At 42.7% G+C, this 22,257-nt stretch overlaps 1 protein-coding gene across 3 annotated transcripts; it reads right to left on the bottom strand.

The window, feature by feature from the left end:
• Window positions 1-365: 365 nt before the first annotated feature.
• On the bottom strand, window positions 366-22,004 carry micu3b (mitochondrial calcium uptake family, member 3b). 3 transcript variants are annotated; one of them, XM_026187692.1, is made up of 15 exons: window positions 21,668-22,004; window positions 18,547-18,694; window positions 16,030-16,061; window positions 15,796-15,874; window positions 11,498-11,545; window positions 11,308-11,390; window positions 11,161-11,232; window positions 9,261-9,302; window positions 7,333-7,428; window positions 6,811-6,899; window positions 6,412-6,583; window positions 4,274-4,382; window positions 2,905-3,062; window positions 2,384-2,452; window positions 366-1,341 (listed from the first exon to the last, which is right to left on the bottom strand). In XM_026187692.1, the coding sequence occupies exons 1-14, from the start codon at window positions 21,932-21,934 to the stop codon at window positions 2,384-2,386; spliced, it is 1,464 nt and encodes a 487-aa protein (XP_026043477.1). In that variant the 5' UTR covers window positions 21,935-22,004; the 3' UTR covers window positions 366-1,341. The 3 variants fall into 3 exon arrangements, with proteins under 3 accessions (XP_026043477.1, XP_026043486.1, XP_026043495.1); XM_026187701.1 differs by having other exon boundaries at window positions 366-1,338; XM_026187710.1 differs by lacking the exon at window positions 7,333-7,428.
• Window positions 22,005-22,257: the final 253 nt, after the last annotated feature.

Raw genomic sequence — 22,257 nt, 5'->3', positions numbered from 1 at the left:
TCAGATGGCACAATATCTGTTTATATGAACTTGATTGCTCACATGAAAGTGAAGGAAAAGTGAAGCCCTCATCAAAACAAGCTGGAATGCAAAGTACAGTTGAATAGCTAAGAATGAATGTGTGATCACTGAAATGACACTACCTTTCATGTAACTTCAGTAAGTGCAGGATTAGAGCTGAATTAATCATTCAAAGATTAAAAAAAGCCCCTGATTAGAGTCTTGAACACCCACACAGCCCCAAGTTCCCAATGATTAATACTGTTAATGATTTGCCTTCAGGTTGAGATTAAAACAGCTAATTTTATCTAGTGTGGTGCTGCCACCAGTCCACTGTAATCACAGAGAGGAGAAAGCAACAGCAGTTTGTTGAGAGGACGCTCGGCCGAGAGCGGTTTATTCGCTTACAGGCGTGAAAACAGTGATCACGTGAGTGACGTGCATGTCGGTGTAACAGTCAAAGCCTGATCTGAAATAAAGAGGCAGCTCAGCTATTCCAATATTTAAACAGAGAGTAGTCTGAAATGCAAACACATTAGTCTGGTTAATAATAAAGCATGTAACTTTTTTTCCCTCAGCACAGCTCTACCCAAAGCATGACATTGCTTAAGAACTCATTACAATAAGTGGAAGTTAAAGGAACAGTACATTTAGTTTCGGTAACTCCATTTATATTAAAGCTCAGGAGTGAAACAAACATATGGCTTTAGCATTTTGCATACGTTTATACAGAGGTCATCCCTGCAAGTGGTGTGAAAGCACTTCTCTGCACCAGCCAAGAAATGATTAACACTGTTAGCTGCCTGTAGTCAAACGGGGGGGAAAGCCACAGTGAGTGTGTTCGGGCCTGCTGCCTCTCTGGAGGATCCTGGAGGGTTTTAGCTGCAGAGCTTTGGGGGCGAGCGAGAGGAGGAGGGGAAGCTGATCTGTTCAGGGGGGCTGCAGAGACCACAAAAGGACCAAGTATGCAGGCATATCAGGCTCAGGACAGAACGAGTGACCAAAAAAAATACTTAAGCATTAATAAGAAAACCCTGATTTTTCTTTTTTAAATTAATAAATAAAAGTCAGCAACAATAAATAGCAAAAGCATATAGTTAGACTTGCAGAGTCCTGTAACGCTGGGTGTTAAGTAGCAGGTCACTGTGTTCATTTGACCGCTTACAACGCCTCTTCCATTTGGCTGACCACATCCTCTTCGTGCCACATCCTGTTTATTTCAAAGCTTCTAAGATAGAGCAATAATGTGCTGCAGTGTGCATTAACCCTTCTGTCGTCGCAGAGAGGAGACGCTGCTGATCCACACTGTAAGACATGCACTGGTGCTGGGACCTGCACCTGCTGACAAAACAGAGAGAAGAGAAAAAAGTAACCATGAAACCAAATCGCATTAAGGGAGCATTAAGACAATTCAGTGTTTCCCTCTGAGGAACAAAAACCTTCTCTTAAAAAAGGTCATGGAGCTCAGTGAAGCAGCAGTCCTGCAAGTATGTAGAGAAGAAAAAAAATCAAGGTCTTTTGAAGTATGATGTAAGTTTAGTAGAGTAAATTTTTAGCACAGGCTCTGTACACCTATTGAGCACAACACTGTGCCCAGCTGCCTAATATCATGTTTGTGCCCCTTTTGCTGCCAAAACATCCCTGACCCATCAAGGCACGGGCTCCACTAGCTGTGGTATCTGGCACCAGGATGTTAGCAACAGATCCTTTCAGTCCTGTAAGTTGAGATGTGGGGAATTTGGAGGCCAAGTCAACACCTCAAACTCATTGTTGTGCTCCTCAAACCATTCCAGCAGACATTACCCACAACCTAACAGTGCCTTCACCAGCTCACCTTATTCCTATAGAAGCATTTCCATACACAACAAACTGTGATGCTCTGTGTATTCTGACACCTTTCTGTCAGAACCAGCATTAAGTTTCCAGCAGTTTGAGCTACATGAGCTCGCCTGTTGGATCGGATCATGCGGGCCAGCCTTCACTCCCCGTTTGCATCAGTCAGCATTGCCTGTCCATGACCCTGCCAGCGGTTCACCACTGTTCCTTCCTTCCTTTAGTTTCTTCCTTCCTTTTCTTCCTTCCTTCCTTCCTTTTTTTTTTTAATCAGAGATCAGATTATTATGCCCTCTCCTGCGAGGTTCCTTTGAAACATGTATACAGCTTTAAACTGCACTGCTCACTGCTCATGTATGCAGGCCTAAGCCGGTATCTGGTGGCAGTTGTTCAGGCGTTAATATTACAGTGAAACTTAATGCTGCCGACGAGGACAGCGTGGGCTTCAAACACATCTCCAAAGACTGTGTGCTGCTGTAGTGCAGTTTTTAATTCTTTGTATTTTGTCCCATTCGTCAGTGAACGCTGACACCGTGCAAAAAGCTTTTACCTATTTGCCTGAAAGCTTCTTCTTCATGCAGGATTTGAAAGAGACAAACTTTTCCTCCACTCGGACGCCCTGTGAATTATGTGCGAAAGGGGAAAGAAAGAGAAAGAAAGTCAGTTTGATTTGAAGAGAAGCCACTAGATGGCAGTATAGTGCCATATAAAGCTCAACTCTTTGAGTTGTGTTTCAGTGACAAAATGCAGCAGGAGTGTAATTTAAACATTACTATGTGGTGTATCTAAGGATACTGCAAGCTAAAGAAAAATGGCACAAAATCAGCCTTTACTTAAAGTCAAAATTAAGCAGAACACATGACGATTTTGTTACTAGAAGCTGATCAAGTAGAGGAAATTAGTATCGCTGAATGTAAACATGCATATTTGAGTTCTTAATTAAACCGTATTTTCCTGTTTGACTCTGATTTATGTGCTCACCTTTGAGCCCATTTGCACTGACAGAGAGAGTTAAAGAAAAAAAAAGCAGAAAATAGATCAATAATGCATAAAAGCCCTCAGCTGTCCTACCCCAGCACGGCGGTGCAGCCGGTCCTTCATGACGCCAACAAACTCCCTGTGGCTGAGCTTATTGTCGTGGTCCTCATCGAAGATCCTGAAGACAGTGCTGACCAAGTGGGGGGTCAGTTTGATGCCGGTGGCCACGTACACTGCTCTGGCAAATTCCTCTGCAGATGACACATTATCACATGTGTATTACCAATGTTAACAGTATCAAACATCAGTATCAAGCTTTGGATCCTCGCAATTATGTGGATCATACTTTGATACCATCCACCTAAACATTGCTGCAGTCCTGCCACGCTCCATGATTCCCCGGATCTCCGTCCAACTAAGCATCTGTGCGATATGTCAGACCAAGGACACGAGGCACCCTCAGAAGGCCTTATTTATGCCCTGAGTGGCTCCAAGCTGTTTTCGTGGCACCATCACCATATTAGGTTGGTGAATCTAATGCTGTGGTTGGTCAAAGGAGCAATATTATAAATATTAAAGCTCTCTCAACTTTTAAATGAAAGTCAGAGCGGTTAATTTATTCATGAAGAGCACAACTCAGACTGGTGGAGGAATTTACGACACTCTGTGCAACAAATAAATATACTTCTATTTTAATCGAATGGATTTAAGACTCGAGTTCTACACAAAGCATCGAATCACATTTTAAACAGGAGCAGCTAAAGCGCAGGCTGAACACTTCAGTCAAAGTCACCTATGAGTCAAAGGTCATCGAGCCCATCATCTCTGACCAGCCTCACAAAACTGCCTGTAGCTGCATGGGAGCAAATCCCTGCAGGCAGGTAACCTGCTGCACTGGAGGCTGCTTGAGCAGTTGTAATCTGTTAATACACTCACATGTAGATTCAGTGTTCAGGTGTGGATTTACTTTTTCTGGCTCTAGCTAGATGATGGTACCATTTTTTTTCAGATCTGTTAACGGTAATGATGCTAAGGAGACGTTTAAACTCTGCACTTTTTGTCTCTTTTTACAAACATAAAGAAATTGAACATTAGAGTTGGAATAATCATAAACTGTAGTTATATCACAGATTTCGACGTCATGCGACAGACTGGCGACCTGTCCAGGGTGTACCCTGCCTCTCGCCCTGAGACAGCTGGGATAGGCTTCAGTCCTCCCGCAAGCCTGAAAAAGGTTAAGCGGAAGAGAATGGATGGATGGATTTTTCTCGACTTAAAACTCTTCATAATTAGTCCAGGTAGACTACGAAATGGTTGGTCTTTTCTATAGAAGTTTAGAAGTTGTGTTTTTGGTTTTCCCCCATGAGTCAGAGACAGACAACAAGAAGTCAGAGACACAAAATAAAACTAAAATCACTTTAAAAGCACCTTCTGTCCATGCATCCACAATGTGAGACGTTACCTTGCCCAGTTGAGCGGTTGGCAAAGTTGTACATTTGCATGGCGATGGTAAAATCCTCCAGGTTGTTAAGGAATTGGAAGAAGGACCGAAACTCCTCAAAAGTGATTCCCTGCACAGGAATAATAACCAAATAAAAAAGGCAAAGCTTTTATTCACGGACACGATACCGCCGAGACACGTAAAGCAAACAAGACACATGTGTCAACACTCCGGCACCGTGTGCTAAAATTCACACAATGTGTAATCTGCTTTCTTTCATCTGGTGGGGAATCCTTTAGTGTGTGTGGGACCTTGGAGTCATCAGATAGATAACACACCCAAACAGACAAAGTATACATTGCTGGATTTTCCCTGTGCGGTATGGACACGCTGAGCTGTCAGCAGTGGGTGAGGAAGGGGGGGAGGATCGTCGCTTTTGGGAAGAGGTCAGGCCGTTTGCAGACTTTTCTAAAGCAGATTAACCTGATACTTGAATAAACAAAAACAAAAGTGATGAATCCCCAAACATCTCAGGCTTGGCTGATGACTATAACACTGAGCCCATTGATGTCCACTCAACCATCCTGCAGCTACTAGCTGCTTCTCTCGCCAGGGGCCCAGCCAAACAGACAACACACACAGCCGAACAAATGGAGTAATGACTAATCTGTGATGCTTTGCTGTTTTAACAATGTGAGAGCCATAAAATATCTCTCAGCGTAATGATGAGACCCACTTGATTATCAATGGAAATCTAGCAACAGGCTACTCCAGTTGGCTGAGGAGCTGCTGGCACCTTCTCATGCGGGTCAGCGTGCCAAGAGGAAAAACAAATTCAAGCCAAAATGAGGCTGTTTCACTCAACAGCTAATTCACAGAGCGGCATTAAAAGGAAGAGATGGGTGAAATGCTTCCATGTTCATGTAAACCAATATCTTCGCAGACTACTTCGGGATTAAAGCCCCACATCACCACGCGAGGATCCAAACTTTGTCTTTGTAGAAGAATCGTGATTCTACAGAGCATCTAGTGAAAAGTCTGCATAGCTTTTGGAAATCCCCTCCGACTGCTGGAGTGATGCAGTGTTATGACTTTTGCAGTTGTTTTTATTGGGGTTTAGCAATTTTGAAGCTTTGTGTTTTATTCGGGCCACACAGAAGTGGGAATTCTTTCATTTTGGGAATTTAACAGGACGGCCACAATATTTTGTGGCTTCACAAGGTCTTATCTTGTCTGATGTAGTAGTTTGCCAATTAGCAGCAACACATATCTTCCATTTAGGCTAGAGAGTATACTGGACTATAGGGGCGATATCATTCCCATGCATATTTAAGTGCAAACTGAGTTGAATTAAACTAACCATCTTCAAGCTAAAGTTTGGCACAAAAAAATGTCAACCCTCTTTTCTTATACTCAGCAGCTAATTACAGTGAAATCCAGTGAAATGCAGAAATTCTGAGCTGCGGCTGCTGCTGCAGAAAAACAAAGTCAATGCACAGTTGCCAAAAACTGCACTTCCCTGTGTGGCCACTTGAGGCTCCAAAAGCAAGCCGACTCATGGGCATCAGGGGGGACAATGTATACAACCTGCTGCAAAAATTATTTGGTCATTATAGCTAAGTCTACAGCAGCCAGGCAATTTAAGAAAACACAAGCAAATAGACAAAATGCTGCAAAAGCACACAAAACACAATGTTTCGGTTTCGGTGTTTTGTTGGCTTTTCAGTGCTTTTGCTGGTGTTTTCTCAGGCTGCAGTGCGTTTGACCTCTCAGGGCCACCGTATATTTACCCCTTCATAACAATTGTACTGACTATGACATGCATATAACTCAACTCTTCCAACTAAATGAAGGTTAAAGGTTTTGTGACAGCATGAATAAGACCACGGCCTTTATCATGCTGTATGATGAAGGGCATGGACACATGAATATGGTATTTTATTTTATTTTTTAAAGGTGCAATACTTTAAACTTCGGGTGACATTAGAGTTTTCATTCATACAGGCTATGATGAAAATACAGATGTACTTCTTAAATTCATTGTTAGGAAGTAGGGGGATACTTTGCGAGTATACTGGTGGTATTGGATTATATTATACTGTAGGTTAAACCTCGTTGTTTGAGTAATGTTCAAAGGGAAATTGAAGGTAAAAGCGCACCTTTTCATCTGGTATACTGTGACGCATGTTCTCCAGATACCCGCTAACATCCTCGACATTGGTGTAGCGAAGGAGGACCTGAGCAAAATCTTCCTCGCCGATGGTGGGCATGCCTTTGGAGTAGGAGAGGAACTCTATCTCAAGCACCTCTGTCTGCAGGTTGTCCATGAACCTGAAGGAGGGAGACAGACGGCAGCTGCTGACAGGAAACGCCATCGCCAGAAGCTTGGTACAAAGGAATACTTAACATAGTCAATAACAAAACCACTAACTGTCGGTGGGTTAGTACGGTACGGTATGAAAATGATTAATGGCCGTATAATAGCATCAGATAATGATTTTTTTTTTCCAGGGACATCGTCATTAATCACCGAGCAAGCAACGGGTTTCTCGACTCACTTGTAAAAATCCTCAAATTTCAACTCAGCTTTGCCTTTTTTCCCAAAGAAATGCACCAAGAGTGTGGTCTCCGATTTTAAGTCCACGTTCTATGAGAGGGAACAAAAGTTCACAGCATTAACACACAGATTTAGCTACAGACTGCAAAACCACACAATGCAACAAATCCCACTGATTACTGCAATCATTAAAGCAGAAACAAAGTTTCAACAAAACTTCCCATCCAGCTGTCAGGTTCAGCTTTTGAATGTTCCAGATTCAGCTCGACTCAGAATTAATTAATTCTCCTTTTTAACAAACGTGTGCCATGCAACAGAACCATCAGCCATGCCACGCTTCTTCCTGTCGACGCGCCATTTAAAAAATTCACACCACTGATTAGACAGATGCGTAAGTGGAGAGCGCTGTGCTCCCTAACACATTATTGTCAGATTCCAGCAGAAGCATCAGGAAACTGAGGATCATGCACAGCATCGTTTTTGTGATTATTTAGCAAAACAGCTAAAAAAAGTGCCCGGCTACCTCGGTGAGATCAGAAAACAGAACTTGACTCGTGCCACGTCTGAGAACATCCCACATGCCTCGGGCAGCCACATGCTGACCGTCTTTTTTTAGAACCTGTGGTAGCAATCGAAGCACAGCTGTTAGAAGACATAACACATCTGGTTCGTGTCACCAAGAGAAGGGGAATGGAAGGTGGATGAACAGACTCAGACGGTACACGGCGTTACAGGCGGGAGGATCGAGGAAACAGAGCGAGATGGAGAACTGGGCAGGCATACAAAAAAAAGACAGACAGACAGGTGAGCTGAATACCCACAGAGACAACGGGGACAGACACATGCAGAAACAGCGCGGGGCTGACACCTGCGTATCCGAGAGGCTGATCGGCCCTGACATGAGCCTGCGCTGCAGCGATGCATGCAGCCTCTTGGCAGGGATGTCGAGCCAACGTGGCTAACACATGTCCAAAGCATGCGAGGTGTAAGACCTGGAGGAGGATTCATGCCGGGTCAGCGCTGAAACTGAATCCGACAATATGTCATCGTTTGATGCTACACTGCAAAGTAAATGCAGGCAATCAAACACCTTCCATCTCCAGAACTGTAGTGTTTTTTTGCCCCACGTCACATCCACTGCTCGATGCTTACTGGAAGCCACTCTGCTGTATTTTTCTCAACGAGCTCGGGCGGCTTAGATCTTTGATTAACGGATAATTACCATTATTACAGTTTACACTTCTTCCTTAGCCTTCCCAGCTGCCGCGGAGCGACTACAGCTGCTCCAGAAAACATTTTCTCCTTACTGGTGTGCAATAAAAAAAAAGAAAAAAAAGATCACAGGAAACCAGTCTTCTGTTTAGTGAAGAAAAACAAATGTAACTCCCACTTATGAAACAAAAGATGTTGGTCCCCTCTCATTCTCATTGTTTATTATTTCAACCCATCGTTTCTTGAGCCTCAAGGCCTCTCAAGTCCCGACATCACCTCCCTGAAAAACAAAAGTATTGCAAAAACCAACCAGAAGCAGCCAGCTGCTGCTGACACGTGTTCTTAAGTGTGGCTTGCTTCATTTCATAATATTTATTTATCTTATTCAGTTCTTTTTTTCATCTCTCAGGCCCGAGGGAGAAAGCGAGACAGCTGATAAAACAGCTCTTCGTCTACGCCTCAGTGCTTCTTAGCAGAGAGGGAGATGTACGGCATGATCCCGCAGCTAATTACGGAACAGCTCTTTAATGCTGGCCGCTGTTCCCATCTCATCCCATGAAAAGACTCTGAAACACTTGTAATTAGAATATGCTGGGGAAAGCCCAACCGCAGCACTCAAGACGTGCCTGTTATGTCTTATTGAAAAGGTTTGACTTTTGAACTCTGTGCAGGAAAGACACCTACAGTAAAGCAGAGGGAATCAAAACACACAAAAAAGAAAGAAGAAGAAGACACACCTACAGGTAAAGTGTTCAAACAGCGCTCTGAGTTAGCTGCAGGCTCTCCTACGTGTTTGCAGAGCGGCTTTCACAGTGCTTCTGCTGCTCCCGTCTGACTGGCATCTTCATGGTCAAACCCATCTCTAAAGGTAACCTGAGCCTAAATACCACTCCTCAAGAAACTGTAAAAATAAAACATGTGGGTCCGAGCAAAAGCGGTGTCAGTCTTCAGGTAAGAGCTTTTTGAAGTGAAATCTCTTGCCCAACACTGACAAAAGGCGAGTACATAAATCATCTGAGCTGCACCCCTCCTGCTTTTGCCACACACACAAATATGAGATAATTCTAAAGCACAGAGTGAGGTATTTCGGATTTCACTGAATGTGAAGTGAGGTTATCTCGGACAAATACGGGTGGTGTCAGCCCCTCAGAAACATGTATATTTCCTATGATAACTCAGGTTAAGGAGACCACATTCCAGAAAGCGTGCAAGAAGAAGCACCGTTTACAGGCAACATACGCTGCGAGCCTGGGATTTGTGATTTCCGTAAAGCTGCAGGCTCTGAAATGCAAAAGAAAAAAGACGACAGGTGAATTAGTGCAGAGCTTATAATTCACAATGTATTTTAAAACAGGAAGACAGCTGGAAAAGACATCAAGTCGAGACAGCGTATCTGACAATGGTCCCAAATTACTGTTAAGCCTTATAAACGCATGCACAGCCAGCCCATCCTGATCTAGAGAATCCATTCTAATGATCTTTTTGATAGTTATACGGGCGCAATTTTAATTCAAGGCCGTCCAGAGATGCTAACGTTTGTCCCAGCAGAATAAGCTCCTCTATGCTGCGTTCTTATGAGATAAGACCTCAAAGAGTCGCTCTTATCGCTCTATTGAGCTCGCCCTGTTTACATCCACCTGCATGCAGTGTAAGACAACTCCAAAAAGATGAAAGCCTTAGGCATGTTTTACCCTGTATGACCACCGTCACCTCTGTGCAGCGAGTTTTCTCTCTAGGATTACTGCAAGTGTCTCAAGCGAGCACAGACCCACACAGTCTGATCTGACCTCAATGTTGAGATTCAGACTGATGTCTTTAAATCTGCATTACTTCTTTTCTTTTTTTGGCACTAATGCGGGAAACAGAGCAGGCAGTAAACATGCCGTCTCACCAGCTTATTAAGTTCATATGAGAAGAAGACTGACAACATTTCATTGGAGGTTTCTGAATGTAAATCAATCATTCATTCTCCTTTCAGCTCTGATTTTGGCCTCCACCACCTCCTCAGGGACAATATGGCTCTTTAGCTGCAAACTATGTTCTGCTCTAAGGGGGCAGCATTCGTTGGATTTCTAAAAGCTCTTTTTTTCTTAGTTGGAAACAGTTAAAAAGAAGCTGTTGTAGCCCATAAAAAATAGCTAAATATATAAAAATTATGTTTTGTTTCAGCTCTGTCAGTTCACACCAATTCCCAGTTTGTGGTCAAAGCGCGAAAATGCACTGAATAATGAAGGAATGAAAACTGCAGTTCCTCAACGGCCATATGAGGTCATTAACAGTAAACTCCCTGTTAAAATGGCCAACTTAAGTAATGCTAGCAACACTTTTCTAGTGTTGCAACTCAAACCGGTGGCTGCTGTTTGTTGCTATACTTGTTTGGCATTCAGTTTTATCTCTACCGTTAGCGTATAACTCTCCAGCTCATTATCGTGTTCAGTTTAAATAAAAATAGCTTAGCTTGAGGCAAATTAGTGGTGGCATCTATCGTTTCCTCAGAACAGCTTTTGTGACACACTGAATTACCACCTTGTTGCATGTTGTTGCCATAGATTGTATGTCAGAGAGAGATGTCAAAAATGTGACTTCACCCACTGGCTAAGTCCTTCAAAGTGGGCTTCAGTGTGGAGCCAGAAATGAGCACATCTTGAATACTGAGCTATTAGTTTAGTTCACTAGCACCTCAAGGCCCTTTATATTGTAAGGTAAAGACACTACATTAATAGAGAAAAAACTGCAACAATCAGATTACTACCCCAACCACCAACATGAGTAAGTATTCTGTGACAGCGGGAAGGAAAAACTCCCTTTTAACAGGAAGAGACCTCAGTCGGAAACACACTCAGGGAGGGGCTGCCATCTGGGCTGATGATTTGCAAGATATCAATAGACTGTGTCCAGTGTGTGCACAGAGACAGGAAAAGGTGTTAAATTAACCCCACAGCAAGCCTCATTGCTTTTCTGATAAGCGCATAAAAAAACAGATCCAGACCTCCAATAGTTCCTATATGATAAGTTGCAAACTTTGTCACAGTGTTGCTTGTGCAGACGGCATGCAGCATGCTTTTCAGGCCTTTTCTGGTGAATCCAGGCTGATGGAAAAAAAACATTAGAGCCACTAAAAAAGGATTTAAGCTCATACTTGCTGGTCCTGTCTTTGCATATCTTCAGTAATGTCTTTTCTGTCCTTCTTCTTACGGAAAATTTCTTCCAGCTAGGATAGAACATACCATATATTAAACATCAAATCCATGTGATTAAATCTGATAAATAATGGTGATTTCCATACCACCAAGAACTCCCTTTTGTCCACCATTTCATTTCCATCTGCGTCAAACATGTTGAAAGCAATCCTGAAGCCTGCATGGGGCTCTAGAAGCAAACACAATGGATTTACGTCAGACAGGCGTCTTTATATTGCTTTTTTAAAATATAAATTTTAAAGATAACAGAGTAAATCAGTTCAAAGGTATGCTGACTTGTTAAAATGCAGAGCAGGAAGAGGTACTCTGTATAACTGATGACACCTAGAACAAAGACAAAAAAAAGAAAAGAGTCAAAACAAGAAACAAAAACCTAAATGTTCCTTTTCACCCCCAAAATGGCATCAAATGACTTAACCAGGTAGCTCAAGGTGTTTGCAGATGTTCAAAGTCATGATGCCGAGATGAACAATCCATCCAAAGAAACAGAGCACGCCTTCAGACACAGGTAATCTCCTCGTGCTTGGCGATAACATCTTAAAAGGTGCCTTTTACTTCATGCTTGGTGTTCCCCTCACACAAACACCAACTTTACAACTGAGCTGACCTATCTGGACACAAACCCAAACAAATTTAAGGCCCGTGGCTTTCTGATCGTGTTTGGGTAACAAGGTGTAATACATTCTCGAGTGATCTGTCACTGATTGAGAATAGCCGATTTGGGCTTTGTGTCGCATCCTTCAGCCCCCTTTGTTGTGTGACACGGTAAAGAGAAGAGTAAGTGTCAGGAGACATCTCAACCAACTAAGGAGGCTTCTCCCTCCTGCCTCTGAAAGCATTCCCAAGCTTTTGTTTGCTCAGGAAGATAGAGAATCGAGGTAAGATAGTTCTGGGTGACTGCTCTGGATGTTATGGGAAAAGAATTCAGGTACGAGGTTTGCTGCAGGGAGATATCTTCAGAAAGAGGAACACTCGAGGAATAAAACCCAACTAGTCAGGAAAGATTTAGTTATTACCGTCTTATGCTTCTCCTTGGAGCTGGAAGCATTTTGCAAATGCACAAACTAAGGTGGGAGAAGATCATCAGTTGTGCATGGGATCAGCCATAAAATCATCGAAAAATATTCTAAAACAAAGCACCCAGCTCTCTCAGTTTGGCAGGTATGACCCTATAATGACAACAGATCTCTACCTTCAAAGCTTTTAAAGCTTAAACAGCTTGAAGACAGGGAAAAAAACTTTTAAGATTCCTGCCATGTCTCACCAATACCACACACCTTCACTCGTGGAGGGAGACCCCCCTTCTCCCTTCAAGCTCAGCCTCTGAGCTCAAGTAGATGTTGTTAGACAATACAAAGAATTCCACAAAAACACTTCATACAGAGTGGCAGTCCCGGAGATGTAATCCAATGCCATTCTTAGGCTTCATCATGTCCGTGGTGATCAGGGGGGTGGCCAGTGGGACATGTCTCGACACAGCTGGTTTCAAACAGCTCCCTCATTCTCAAAAGCAACGCTTTGTTCACAGATCAATCTAGTCCTTTTTTCACTGACAAAGCTGCAACGTTTAACAGCAGGATTAAAAGCTCCAAATCCCAGCATTGGCACTTAGCTAAAGCAACACAGGAGGAGAGCAGAACAGTGAGATCTGATGCTCCACTGCCACGTCTGACCTGCTGCGCTCAGAGTTTGAAGGCCCAGGTGGAAACATTAAAAGGGGACTTTGAGTCACACCGACAACTTCAGTTGGGCTTCGTGTGATCTCACGAAGACCTCAGGTTTGCGGCAGTTTCACAGTCTGCTGTTTTCAGCACATATAGGCTAAAGACGTGCAGAGTGCAGTGTTCATGTGTACGGTTTACGGGCCTCAGGAGCCTGCACGGTGCACACGGTGAAGACTGGGAAGTCACAATGTTGCCGAGTGCAAAGTGACAGATTTCAGTTGAGCTGTCAATGTAAAAACTTAGCACATAAATTCGATAATTTATGCCACCAACAAGAAATCACTACACTTGAGTAGGTGACACCAGAACATTTTAAAAGCTCTAACCTTCTTCATGTTTTAGCTTTTTAATTGTGCATGGTATAATGAGCATAGTGGCTCATAGTGTAGTGGTTTACAAGTGAAGGATCCCACTGTGTGTTTTGCATACTGTAATTAAAAGTAGAGGGCGATCATGGCTCAAGTGTTGGGAGTTCGCCTTGTAATCGGAAGGTTGCCGGTTCGAGCCCCGGCTCGGTCGTTGTGTCCTTGGGCAACACACTTCAAAGCCTACTGGTGTTGGCCAGAAGGGCCGATGGCGCGATATGGCAGCCTCGCTTCTGTCAGTCTGCCCCAGGGCAGCTGTGGCTACAACTGTAGCTTGCCTCCACCAGTGTGTGAATGTGTGTGTGGATGACTGGATGTGTAGAGTGCTTTGGGGTCCCTAGGGGACTAGTAAAAGCGCTCTACAAATACAGGTCATTTACCAAAACTTAGGGAAAATCTGTCTTGGTTGCCTTTTCTCCTTCGTATTTGTGACGCTCTGTCTGAAATGTAATACATTCTTCAGCAACCTGTCCTTTCTTTATATTTTATGAGCAAAATGGGAATATTTATTGAAACGTGCAAACATACAGGGAAATATAGTATAAAAGGCGAAAAGAGAGTTTGTACAATTCTAACGAGCTTAAAAGTGAATATTTGTATGATCACCTTTATTCTTCAGTGCAGACTGAACTCTCTTAGGCAGCTTTCTTTTCAATTCTTTAAGTAGTCTTCAGGAAGAGCTCTGAAACATTCAAAGCTCTTCTTTGTTCCAGGCTCTGCAAAGATGGTCCCACACTGCTTCAATAATGTTGCGGTCCGGGCTCCGGGGAGGCCAGTCCGTCACTGATAGTGTGTTTGTCTATCCAGGTATGGTTTTACTGTGTTGGGAGTATCCCCAGTGTGTCTTTTGTCCTGTCTTACTCCCCTCACATCCAACCAGTCAGCAGATGGCTGCCCCTCCCTGAGTCTGGTTCTGCTGGAGTTAAAAGGAAGTTTTTCCTTCCCACTGTCACCAAGTGCTTGCTGATAGGCCATCATAGGTTGTTTTGACAAGATTCCCAACACCACTGGCTGAAAGCACCTCAAACCATGACAGGGCCTCCACCGTGTTTTACAGTTGGCTGTAGACATTTACTGTTGTACCTCTCTCTCTCCAAAACATTCAAATCAGTCCAGTTCTTGTGTCATTCGGCATACGTACGTCAGCCTTTTGTCCCCGTTTCCCTTCCTTAAGAACGGCTTCTTGACAGCCACTGAGACCATTTCTGATGAGGTTTCAGTGAACAGTAGATGGATCAGCTAAAGGGTCAGATGCATTTCTCAGGTTTTGTCTCAGTTTATTAAAGACATGACTTTTCACATACTAATCAACTGCTGAAGTTAGTTTTTAAGCCTGGGTATTTTTTCATCTACTTCTCAAGTTTCCTTTTATTTTATGGATACAATGTGCACCATGCCAAAATCTTCCAAGTTTTCAGCTAATAAAGGCGCCCAGTGTCCAAAGAAAAACACGAAAGAGAACTGTTGCTCATGACCACTTTAAAAAAAACAAAATTAGAAGAAAGTCTGGCTCCTTGGAAGCAAAATATAAAGAAATAACCTGTGGATCAAGACTTTGGCAAAGTACTGTATATTTACTTGTATATATATAAAACCTTATATATACATGACCTCTCTGCATTGAATCATGTTGTTAATCTCTGGCTCACTTCCACAGCATGTTTTATATCCTGTTTTCTTTCTCTCACCCCAACCAATCACAGCAGATGGCCCCGCCCCTCCCTGAGCCTGGTTCTGTTGGAGGTTTCTTCCTGTTAAAAGAATTTTTCCTTCCCACTGTCGCCTAAGTGCTTGCTCATAGGGAGTCAAACAATTGTTCGGTTTCTCCTCTGCATATATTATTGTAGAGTCTACCTTACAATACAAAGCGCCTTGGAGTGACCGTTGTTGTGATTTGGTGCTGTATAAATAAAACTGAATTAAATTGAACCAAACAAATAATTTATGTACTTGTGTTTTTTGGAGGTTGGGTCTGTGACCCAGCATTTTTCTGTTATTTTGTATTTTCTTTGCTTATATATTGAGATAACGTTAAGTTCTAGTATTATATTAGTTTGACTTGAGTTTTAGTCTCTTCTATGTCGCCAGATTTATGAATCTTTTCCTAACATTTGTAGCATTTTTAAGTGCTTTTTTTTTTTCAAGGATGCTTGTCACAGGCTGCTTACAGTCATAATTGTGTAATTTATGAGCTTCCAATAACTTCACCTTTGAAGCATTTTACTACAGACACAAACAAGCCTTGTTGTGTGTACTGTACCATCAATGAGCCATTCCTTCAAGAAAAGGTTATCTAAAAATATATCTATGACATGTTAGCAGACTGATGGAAAGATAAGATAGAAACTACGACCCACGCTTTCTGCTACAGATTGGCACATGGACAACAGAGCACGCACTGAACGAGACATGGGAGGGCCTTAAAAAATAAAATCTCACAAAGGATTTATGTGTACAGCAGGAACACAGAGAGTGGGTTCTTTACCTCGTTCATGGATATTTCTAAACAAATTAGATGATCCTTTCCAAACAGGTGGGGTATCAGCCAGCATCTTGTCTAATTCCTGCGAGAACAGAAGAAAATCCCTGATCTCACATTCATTTCTTAGCCCTTCAGTGTGATGTATTTGCTGGTGTTACAGTAATTTGAGAGGATTTTACACAGATAAGGAGGCTCTGTGAAGCAGCATCAAGGGCTACAAATGACGGGAAAACTCACCTTTTTCGTAAGGGACTTGCAGACTCTCCTACCTAAACGAAACAAGGCCAACAGTTAGTTGAGTCAAAAGTACAGGACTGGGAAGCACGAGTGAAAACAAATGTTTACAGGGACAGAAATATACGCTGTGTGTTTCCATGAGCACATTCCAGGGGCCAATAAAGCAGAAGATAAGCAGAACACATCATAAAAACACCTGGCTGGGAAACTGTGTCGATAACATTGACATTAACCCTCCACCGACACATTTTAAAGCCTCTGTCTGGAATAACGATCCTGCAGATCTTATGTATGGCAGCACTGAACAGAAAAGCATGGCTTTATTACAGCCACACAATTAACACTAAGCAGCTTCACAACAATAACAAATAGCGTGCCACTACCTTTCTGCCTCCTGTTTACCTTCATCATTAGATGCAGCGATAGAGGCCACACACCTGATGTTACAATCAATCACAGTAAGTCAAGACTGCCTTATCATTACATTTATGGTATCCGTGCTAAGTTGTTTGGTCTCTGTGGGTCCCTGTGACTTTGTTACCACATAAATGAGCCATAAAAGTAAGGTTGCTGGTAAAGATGTCTATCTTTATGCAGGTGTTATGACTGAAAGCACTTAGAGCTGTGTCTAATTGTCCGATGATACTTCGCAGGCCCTCAGCAACAAGGATATTCCGGAAAACAACACCCTGGGGGGTTTTTTTTTGTTGCTTTTTTTAAAACTGCTATTAAATCATTGCGTAACTGAAAACAATCGGATGAAGGAGTGGAGATTTATCTGGTAACATGACGGACATGTAATTAAGCAAATGGCAGCTGACAAAAGCAGTTAATTCATTCGCAGAACAACAAAGCTCACGGAGGCCATGCGGCATCTGCTGTGTTTGTGAAGTAAATGGTAGACCAGGTCCTCGTGCACGGATGACAGAGACATCTTTAAATAAATCAAAGTCAGATAAATCTTTAATACAACAAATGTAATCTCACCAGAAGCATTATCGCCTGCTTTTAGGATGCCACTGAACTCAAGAGCCTGCGTTTCACTGTAAAATTAGCATCCCAGTAAATGATAAGGACTTGTCCCCACCCTGTCTTTGTGATCAGCCAAGGAGAAAAAAAAGATGCTGAATTCAAAACTCCATATTTTACACACATCCTGCAGTCTTAACCAGAGAAACTAAATGAGATTCCTTTGCCGAAGTTCCTGACTCCTGAAAAGTCTGATTTCTGGAATGGCACTTTCCGATATGAACCCCTGCGAGACACAATACAGCATAGTTACAGGTGCTAAATGTTGGTCCAACCCTAACCTGAGGCTCCAGGTAGCAGTCAATTGCCACTAAAAGCTATATTAGTATGAAAATAATTAACAAGATTATTGATAAAGGTGGAACACAAAACCGTGAGATAAAGAGACGACAGTCAAGTAAAGTGTTACGTCCCTCTGCAGCCCAAACTGTCCTCGCACTGATGATGGTGGACTGTTTGGGTGTTGCATGGGCTTAATTAAACACCTGATGAGGTGTGGGTGGAAGCATGCCGGGTTGGCTTGGGAGGATACACCATTTCTTGCTGTCCATCATGCTCTCCTGGATGTGTATTCAAGAGGCTCTGAGGACTCAAAAATGTTGGCTGAATAACGTGAATTAAAAAGCTAAAATATTTCAGCCAACTTAAATGTGCTTCAAGGGCCTGTAACCGTGAACAGTTTTCATAACAGGAAGGTACAATTTCGTGTGGCTTTGTTAAGTATACTAAAGTTATTTTACAAAAGAAGAAAAAGAAAAACAGCTGATTCTTCCATGGAATGAGCACCCGCGCCCTAGATTTGAACCTGGTATGTCTGATTATTTTATAAAATGCTTGTTTATTATAAACAAGGCACAGCAGATGGCCCCGCCCCTCCCTGAGCCTGGTTCTGCTGAAGGTTTCTTCCTGTTAAAAGGGAGTTTTTCCTTCCCACTGTCACCAAAGTGCTTGCTCACAGGGGGTCGTGTGATTGTTGGGGTTTTCTCTGTTTGCTTTGATTTATTTTAGGGTCTTTACCTTAAAATATAAAGAGGTTTAATTGATTTTATATAGATAAAATAAGCTGAATTGAATTTTACATTGTGGCTTTATTTACTGAGCTGTAAGAAAAGAACCAAAACTCAATTTTACCATTTATTTCAATGTGCTAAAGCAATACACATAGGTGAACTGAAAAAAGGTTTTTTACTGTCAGTTTCTTGTTCTAAGGTCTCCAAAGGTCCTATTGGCTCAATAAAGGGCAAAGATTTAAAAGCAGTTTATGAATTGTTTGACCGTGTAGTGAAAAAAAGGAGGAAAACACACTCTTTATAGCCCCAAAGGCCACAGTGAAATCTTCAAGCTAATCCTGGCATTTTATAAAGTAGAATAAGTAAGAGATTAATTGACTGGCTAACCATTTGACCCGAGCACCAACACTCATTCCTTCATTCCTTTCAAAGCACATGTGGCACTGTGTTGTGAGCTGGCTGTCAGGAGCTGACTCACTCTTTGGTTCGCTCAGAGTGACCGACTCGATGAAGTTCAGCGGAGTCATGTAGAGCTGTCCCTCGTACTCCACCGAACTGAACAGACGAAATCTGTTTTCATAGGAGGACATGTAGGCATCTCCATCATCCAGACCGTAGGTCCTTGTCTGCAAGCACACACAGACACACATGCGCCATGAAATACTGCAAATCATATCAGTGATTACAGTGTCTGAAAGATGCTTCTTATAAAATCCATGGAAGCTTTTTCTGTCACGAAAAGCCTCGCTCACATGGCACAACAAAGAAGCCCATGCTTTAATTCGGTAATGGGGCGCATGTTATGTCAGCCTTATTTTTCATCCCTGCACAGCAGATAATGTCCCTACAACTGCTCAAACCCAGGCAGATCAGAAGGCCGGACTGGTGAAGACAGAGTGGATCTCTCTGTCAGGTGGCACACCGCCAGGTCCACTGGGCACAGAGCAAACACCCGGGGAATGCGTGCCCCCCTCTGCTTAACCATTAAACCCCCTCTAACCACCCCCGCCTCTCATCAAATATCAGCATGTCCGCCAAACTCTGGTGTCCAGTTTCCTGTGTCCCTGGATCCCCCCTTTATGTGGACACCAGTTGAGCTTACCTCCCTCCTAGCCACAGATATCAAAGAAGCAATCTTTTCGCTGCGTGGAGCCAAGCGAGCACATCACACATGGTTTACGAGTTTGTTTACATCCCCCAATGATCTGTAAAAATCTTGTTAGCATTGTCGACACATTTCTGCGGTGCTGTGTAACAGGACACAATGCACACAGGTTAAACAATTAGAACCAGGCTGCAAAAGTCTGTGTATGAAGCTTATAATTGGTGCTGAAAAGAATGGGTATAAACAGGGGGAGACCTGAATCAGAAACATTTAAAAATCTGCTGAAGTGACAGCAATTACTTGTTTCTTTGGATTTTAATTTATCTATTTATTTATTTTTTGCAGTTGTCCTCTTTGTCTAAATGCTACTAAATACTATATACTTTCCAGCGTGTTTTAATCCTTTAAAGCCAATATTTGATACATGAATTTGGGGGGTTTTAGATTTCTACATCATCAGTGTGACTCCCCCTGATGTAGCAAATATGACACAAATTAAAACTCATACATGCAAATTAATATTTAATTTTTTTATCAGAAGGTTCACAAAAAGGATTTAATTTTCTGGCAATTACTTCATGTTTTAAAGAAGCTTTAAAGAATTAAAATGACTCCTTTGTGTGTTGTTCTGGTTTACAGCTGCTCAGATGCCATGAATTGTCCTTGCTTTTTGAAAGAAGGCAATGTTGCGCCTGAAAAGCAAAATCACCACAAAGGTTTCATTTACAAAGAAAACATAATATTTTAAAATAACATCCAGTCCTGTTTAGATAAGATGATCACTTACTGGCCACTTTATTAGATACACCTGTCCAAGTTCTTTTAAACACAAATATCTTATCAGCCAATCACATGGAAGCAACTCAATGCATTTAAACACATAGATGCAGTGAAGAAAACCTGATGGAGTCGAAACTGACCACCAGAATGGGGAAGAAATGTGATTTTTTTTAAGTGACTTTGAACATGGCATGGTTTTTAATGCCAGATTGGGATTTTCTCACACAGCCGTCTCTAGGCTTTACAGCGAGTGGTCTAAAAAAGAGAAAATATCCAGTGAGCAGCAATTCTCTGGGCAAAAATGCCATGTTGATGCCAGAGGTCAGGGGAGAATGGCCAGATTGCTTCAGGCTGATAGGAAGGCAACAGTAACTCAACACAACCAAGGTATGCTGAAGAGCATCTCTGAATGCACAACACGTCTAAGTTTGAAACAGATGGGCTACAGCAGCAGAAGAACAGAGGCTATAATTCACACCAGCTCACCAAAACTGAACAAGAGAAGGTTGGGGAAAAAGACTCCTAGTCTAATGAGTCTCAATTTCTCAAGAGACATTTGGATAGTAGGGCCACAATTTGGCAGAAACAACATGAAAGCATGATCCATCCTGCCTTGTATCGACAGTTTAGGCTGGTGGTGGTGTGTGATGGTGCAGGGCATATTTTCTTGGCACACTTGGGGCTTGTTAGTAACAACTAAGTATCATTTAAACACTATAGCCTACCTGAGTATTGTATCGATTATACTCATCCCCTTATTATCACAGTCTTGACCTCTTGAACATGACAGTGAGTTCACTGCACTCAAATGGCCTCCACAGTCACCGGATCTCAGTCAAACAGAGCACCTTTGGGATGTGCTGATACAGGAGACTCCTATCGTGGAAGTGAAGCCGACACATCAGCAGCAACTATGTGATGCTGTCAAGTCAACATTGACCAGAACCTCAGAAGAGTGTTTCCACCACCTTGTTGCATTTATGAAACGAAGAATTAAAGCAGCTGTGAAGGTAAAAGAGTGAAACCTGGTAATAGGACGGTGCATCTGACAAACTGATCCGTGAGAGTATAGATAGAGGAAGTATACTGTAGTATATATCGTCATACTACAAGTCATTCAGACCACTTACAAAATGCTAAAATAGTAAATTATAGAAAAGTATTTTAGAAAACACCACACAGAACAAATTCTGATATTAACAAATACACTGCAGCACAGTATCTGGTTACAAATGCAGTCAGGTATTCCTCTTATGTTGTCCACCACTTAAATCTACACAGCAGTGCGTACACAACATTAAATGTTCAGTCTTGGCCCATAGGCTGTAAGCCAATCAGGCAAAACCTTCAGTCATGGTGGCCACGCGATCTGGGACGCCTTTTGACCACTTTTTTTTTTTTGCCATTTCAGCACCAAAGGTCGCGGATAGCTCCTTATGGTAACGACATATAATTATAACTGTCACTTCACGTGCACGAGACAGTCTTGGTGATCACGTGCTGGGGTTCAGGTTGCTGCTGTTCATTGAAGATAAACTGAGAGTATTTTTAATTTCTTTCCTCTCTCTGTGTGTGTGTGTGTGTGTGTGTGTGTGTGTGTGTGTGTGTGTGTGTGTGTGTGTGTGTGTGTGTGTGTGTGTGTGTGTGTGTGTGTGTGTGTTGGAGTGAGCTGAATGTTGTCGCCATACAGCAGCCGCTGCTTACTTTATCGTACCTTATCGGTGGCGGAAACTGATGGCAGCGCCAGATGCATGAGTCGAGCCTCGACGTGGCTCTTCAGTCCGGGGCGCCTACCGACGTGCGAGCGGCAGGAGTAATAATAGTAATAGTAATAATAAGCGGCGCCGGCTGTGATGCTCGCTCCCGCTGCGATAAGTTTCTGCGCTTTAGTCGCCTTTGAGGGTGTTTGAGGCGGTTTCTGCGCCGTGAACGTCTCTGCTTTGGAGCTGAATGAAACGATAAGCCTGCGCAGTGCAGCCATGGCTGTTTACACTATGGTGTCGTAACCGATATCACGCGCACACACAGACAGAGAGAGAGGGAGAGCAGGGGAGCTCGAGCCGTCTGCTACTCGCGAGCTCGCGAGAAATGCCGTGGGTATTTCAAGTAGCTCGTGGATTAAAGAACGTCAAATTTGTAGGAGTGAAAGAACTGCTGGGGGGGGAAACTACACGTAGAGTTATATCTCGTGTAAAAGGTGATGTAAAGTGGTTTATAGTTTATCTTTGCTATTTTTGGTTTTATTTTAAGTGATGCGCGCTCAGTTTAAGCCACCAGCCCACCAACAACTCTCTTTCTCTCTCA

Source organism: Astatotilapia calliptera, chromosome 2 (genome assembly GCF_900246225.1).
Source record: "Astatotilapia calliptera chromosome 2, fAstCal1.2, whole genome shotgun sequence".
NCBI classification, from domain to species: Eukaryota; Metazoa; Chordata; class Actinopteri; order Cichliformes; family Cichlidae; genus Astatotilapia; species Astatotilapia calliptera.
The sequence above is the reverse complement of the archived record's forward strand: the minus strand, read 5'-3'. Positions and strand labels throughout refer to the sequence as shown.

Coding starts and splice junctions, on each gene's coding strand:
- micu3b (XM_026187692.1), bottom strand. CDS start 21,934: ATGGCTGCACTGCGCAGGCTTATCGTTTCATTCAGCTCCAAAGCAGAG. Junction 6,584..6,810: donor AAATTTGAGGATTTTTACAA/GTGAGTCGAGAA, acceptor TCCCTCCTTCAG/GTTCATGGACAACCTGCAGA. Junction 4,383..6,411: donor ACAGTATACCAGATGAAAAG/GTGCGCTTTTAC, acceptor ATTCCTGTGCAG/GGAATCACTTTTGAGGAGTT.